At 27.9% G+C, this 5,409-nt stretch overlaps 1 protein-coding gene across 1 annotated transcript; it reads left to right on the forward strand.

The window, feature by feature from the left end:
* The first annotated feature begins 969 nt into the window (after nucleotides 1-969).
* Nucleotides 970-2,825, forward strand: LOC119685429. The gene is made up of 2 exons (XM_038099699.1): nucleotides 970-1,314; nucleotides 1,387-2,825. Exons 1-2 carry the CDS (start codon nucleotides 1,134-1,136, stop codon nucleotides 2,763-2,765), a joined length of 1,560 nt encoding a protein of 519 aa, XP_037955627.1. The 5' UTR covers nucleotides 970-1,133; the 3' UTR covers nucleotides 2,766-2,825.
* Nucleotides 2,826-5,409: the final 2,584 nt, after the last annotated feature.

The following is a 5,409-nucleotide window of genomic DNA, read 5'->3' on the forward strand; positions in this document are numbered from 1 at the left end:
TAGTGGCACAACAAGGATCTACAGAGATAAGGTTAACTAATCGTATTCGTAGCGAATTCTATTAAGTTTTCACACTATCTATAATGAACTCCTCTTGCATTATAAGATTGCTGATATATATTATGTGACAGCACTGCATCATGTGTTTGTGATATCATAAATACTTAATAGATGCATATCTTATCTTGTCACACTTACAGCTGTCTTGAGAAATAAAATGTGTATATTCGATTTAAATTTTCTTAAAATAAACAAAACGAAATATTTAGGTAAATGACAAAGCTTTTATCATTTTCTTGATTTTCCCTACTGTCACTAAGCCAGATAATACAAATTTTATTATCTGGGCAGTCAATATTTATTTTGCATTGATCAATCAGTTTTAGAGTTATGACGGCTGTGGAAAATTCCCAACAACTGCTTAATATCAGAAAATATACTTTGAACTTAAAGTCTCCTTTTTACGTAAATCTCAACATAATCTTAGCTATTAACAAATCAATCAGTTTAAATGCCTGCTTTTATTTTTGCGATAACTATAACCTAAGAATTTTTGATTTTGGTTAATTATTCTCTTCAGTCCTTACGAGTAGCCAGGTGGACACTTTTCAGAAGCGAGGAAGTTATGTGAATAAATACTCTTATTTTAAAGGACGAATACTCTTATTTTAAACTTCGTATGTCTGAGTTTCAAGTTTCAAATATGTCGAAAAATATTGTATCGTGTTTTGTAATAACATTTAGTTTCAATCCCACCAGACTATTAGAGCTACGTATTCTATTTACACTCTCTTTCGATATCATTCTGAAGATAATTCTGTATAAGAACAATTAAATATAACTAATATCGTAACAATACTAGTTTTTAACTAAGTAAACTGTATGACATAAATATGTAGTTATTCTTATTAAAGTTCAATTTCAAGTTCAATTATTTAAAAAAAAAACAACTAATTTGAAAGTGTTAAAAATCTTGATCAAAATTTCAAATATTGTATATTGTACACATTTAGCACATTTTGCATATTGTCTTTACTTTCTGTACTGAAACTGAGAAAAAAAAATAAATTAAATATTTACATATATTATTGAACTCATATATTATAAGTTACAGAAACTTTAATTACTATAAAATGTTGAATCCTGATCTAAATTCAAAATTGAATGAGCAATCAAAAGATATTGATGATCTTACCATCGCCATTCAAAATTTTATCAGAGAAGCACAAGAGCTAGTGGACATCATTCCGTCAGACGACAAGTGTGATGAACAAGTTAATGGAGCGATGCAATCTGAAAAAGCAGCTTCAAAAGGTAATAACAGCAGCCCCCTCATTGATTGTTTCGCATTACTCTTTTGCAGAAAATAATACTTTCTCTTCATAGTTTCCAATAAACGCAGTCGAATTTATGATTATGCTTTAGAAAGATACGAATACATAATTAAAGAACTAAAATTGCTTCATTTATATAATGATCAACAATATGCACCAATAGTGCAAAAAACTAGCAATAGCAATAGAAATAATAAAGAGACAACGGATTCAAACATTTCATCTAATTACAATAGCACGAAACATTACGCTGAAAAAGAATATGTTGAAAATACTACAAGAAATATTAATATGGGACAAATGGCACAGGTTCCTAGCGTTGAAAATTTAAACACAGTTCAAAACCTTCTGCACTCCCATATGAACGCTGAACATATACGCACAGTTCACAATCATCTACATTCCTATATGAATAATAAACATACCAGTGATATAATTACATATGTAAATTATCAACAACAAGCACCCGCAGAATATATTGATATAAGCCAACTGCCAGGACTTCCTGGTTTTGAACATCTAAATACTGTTCGAACCTTTTTACATTCCAATATGTACAGCGAACATACCGAAGGTGAATTATATGCAAATATAAACAATCAGCAAGAGATTCGTCCAGAGAATATTGATATAAGTCAACTGCCAGAACTTCGTGGTTTCGAACATCTGAACACAGTTCAAAACTTTCGGCATTTTGATATGTATAATAAGCATACTGAAGATGTTGATTACTTCTATAACCAACAAGAAGTTCCTGCAGAAAATACTGATATATACCAACAGGCAGAAATTCTTAACTTTCACCAATCAAACGCACATCAAAACTTCCACCAGTTTTGTATGTATGATGAAAGAAGACATGAAACCAAAGAGGAATTCTTATCAAATGGAAATGATCAATTGGGAGTACCTGCATTAAAGTTCACAGGTGAAGATGTATTGGGTACATGTAACAATAACGATAAATTGGTGGAAGATGCATTCTTGTCATATATAAATACTAAACAAGACGAGACTTCTTGTGAGTGCTCAATTCAAGCAGAAGTAGATAGAAATAAAAATAACAAGAAAAATGTAAAGCAGGCATTTTTAACTACTGAAAATAACCAGGATGTCCCAACAGTGAACGGTATGGATAGAAAAAAGAATTTTAAAATTACAGAGGCAAAAAGCTTCGACATTCATTCAAATGGACGTTTCGGTAATAAGCCGGAGGTGGGGGTTCCACTGGATGAGACTATTGTCATCGAAGATTTTGCTAAAAAAGTAGAGGTAAAAGTTACAGTGAATGAAACTGATGTCAAAGATGGTGTTGCAAAAAAACTAGAGTTAGATGTTACTCTGGATGAAACTGATATCATCGAAGATATTGCAACAAAACTAGATGATCTAGTGAACAATCTTAGTTCACTAAAGTTCGCTTCTCAGTGAGTAAAATTATTTCAAATGCTCAAAAAACCAATGGACTAATAATAATAATGGTAAAAGAACGTAAGTATTATCACTAGTATGTTTTCGTAAATACCTATGAACATATAAATATTAATAAAAAATTCCTCATTGAGAAATTTAAGCTTTATTAATAGATAAATTCAATTTAAGAATAAAATGCACAGCTGTTTTGAATAAAACGAAATCAAAAAGTCTCTTCTATCAGCATTGTGTGTTTGATAGGCTTAATTATCTATAGATGACAAGAATATTAAAGTCAGTGTTTGAATTATTTACATACGTTTAATTAATATTAAAAATTGATATATTAATTTTATATCATCGATAAATGAAATATCTCATGGAACTTTTTGTATTTATTTATTTCAGAAAAACGAGGGCAAATTTTTGAATACTCGAGGTAGGAAAATCAAATTATTATTAAAAACTTAGGAGCATATTATTCTTATACTGACTACGTGTACAAATGTGTGGTGAAATAAATACTTTTTAAACAGATTAATAAATTAATTAAATTAATTTTAATTGTTTCATTCATATGATAAATGAATAAAAACTGTTTGATTGATTCCACACCAATGTTCTCTTCTTAGATATTGATTTTTATTGAAGTTGTTTCGATATTTTCAGTTAAAAGTGATACTTTAAATATATACGTATATATGTATAGAACTCGAAACGTATTTTTACATATCAAGGACTAATCTTAGGAAGGCTTCCTGCGAAGGGTTTTGTGCATTTCATGGAAGTCATCCGTATGAATTTTTTGCATATATTCATTAAAGAATTTATTAATTTAATATATGATTGATATATTAATTTATGATTGCTTAGTAAGTTAATAACAAATAATAAAAACAAGAAAATTAGCACCTTCCACTCTTAATTTATTTACTTCTTAAGTGTACTGTTAACTTTAACTGAACTAATTATTCAAAGAGGGAAGATATAAGAAATTCATTGGTATTCTTCTTGGAATGCATATTATTAAGTCAACAATATAATATACACGATGGGTCTAGGTCTATATTAATATTGTGAACATAAAAGTTTATTGACCTCTAATAACTCATGGGTGTTTCGTATAGTCTATTATTTAAATTTATCACGCTTTACTGTTTACACTTAATTTTAATTGTTTTTAGAATCTGCTTTTAAAAACATTTAAACAATAACATTATAATCCTTTGGAACATTGCAACTTAAAAAGCAGTGTAAATATAAAACTAATTTATTTAACCCAAATTTTATTTAAACAATTTTTTTTTCTTCGATTAACTGTTAAATGTATTAGATATATAATAATTTCACAGTGGGATTTATTCATTTAATCTTTCAAGGATTTCAAACGAGTATAAATTGATCACATATATGTCGATCATTGCCCACTTGTGATGAAGCACCGACCTATGATTAGGAATGTTGGTGACAATTATTTCCAGGTCCGCACATGAATATTATCGTTTGTTTAAATGTACTATTTGGATTGCTCTCGACAATTTACATTTATTCATGTTTTTTTATTTAATATTATTTGTTTAAGCTTTATGTACTTATCCGACTTATCTGAGTTAGAAGTTTTTGAGTCATACGAAGTCATTACCGGTACTAAATCAGCTTTTTTGTTATAATAAAATATTTTATTTATAAATGAATTCTTATTATTTATCTGTCAGGTGTAAACTACATAAATTGGTTGGGATCTACACTGACAAAATTTTGACCCGATTTTAACATTCAAATGGAAATGTGCGTTATTTTCAAATTTTAACTGTGAACCAAAATTTTTATATATTAGTGAAAACTCTGCAAAGTCTAGCTTGTGTAAACGCAGTACTATTGATAATATATTGAAACAATTTTGTTGTTGACTTAAATACAATAAGAATTTTATGCATTACATCAACTACAGAACTTTTTAAAAATTTCTCTTTGAATAAATTATCTCAATCTCCAATCTCTATGTTTTACGCCCATATATTCTTGATATAAGTATTTCACTATCAAATTAAATTGTCGGACATCAATGTGTTTACCTCGCACTACATTTCATTTTCAATTAAAAATTTTGCTAATGTTTATAAATGTGAGAAAATAAATAATGAAGTAATTTGCAACTAATTACTTTCATAAAGCAGAAAATTAAAATTTAATTATACTAATTTTATTTTATCAGCTTGTATTATTTTAGTGCAACTCTTTATCAAGCATAAAATAATGAAAATAATACTTAAATAACAACACATTTAATTTTAATAGATTAATGAAGTAATTAAGAAAAAGCTATGCAATGTGTATAATATACACATATCTGCATATATTGTTAAATGATTCTAGAACATGTTAACGGCATATGCCAACATTTTATACAGGAATAAATATTTTTAAGGTATTTTGAAACGCATGCTAAATATAAAACAAGTATACTATATAATGCCTAAGATGAAAATTATGTTATCTTGAATACGAAGATGAAGTAAATAATCCATTATATAAAATATCTTGCTTAGTCAATACCGCCTTAAGTTTTTGTATGGTTTGAAACTTCAGGCTTCAGAAAGGAATATAATCCATTAAGTTGAAAGAATTTTTTTGATAATTAAGAGTAAATGTATAGTAAGTA

The sequence above is a fragment of the Teleopsis dalmanni genome, chromosome 2, assembly GCF_002237135.1.
Source record: "Teleopsis dalmanni isolate 2A chromosome 2, ASM223713v2, whole genome shotgun sequence".
NCBI lineage: Eukaryota > Metazoa > Arthropoda > Insecta > Diptera > Diopsidae > Teleopsis > Teleopsis dalmanni.

Coding starts and splice junctions, on each gene's coding strand:
- LOC119685429 (XM_038099699.1), top strand. CDS start 1,134: ATGTTGAATCCTGATCTAAATTCAAAATTGAATGAGCAATCAAAAGAT. Junction 1,315..1,386: donor TGAAAAAGCAGCTTCAAAAG/GTAATAACAGCA, acceptor TTCTCTTCATAG/TTTCCAATAAACGCAGTCGA.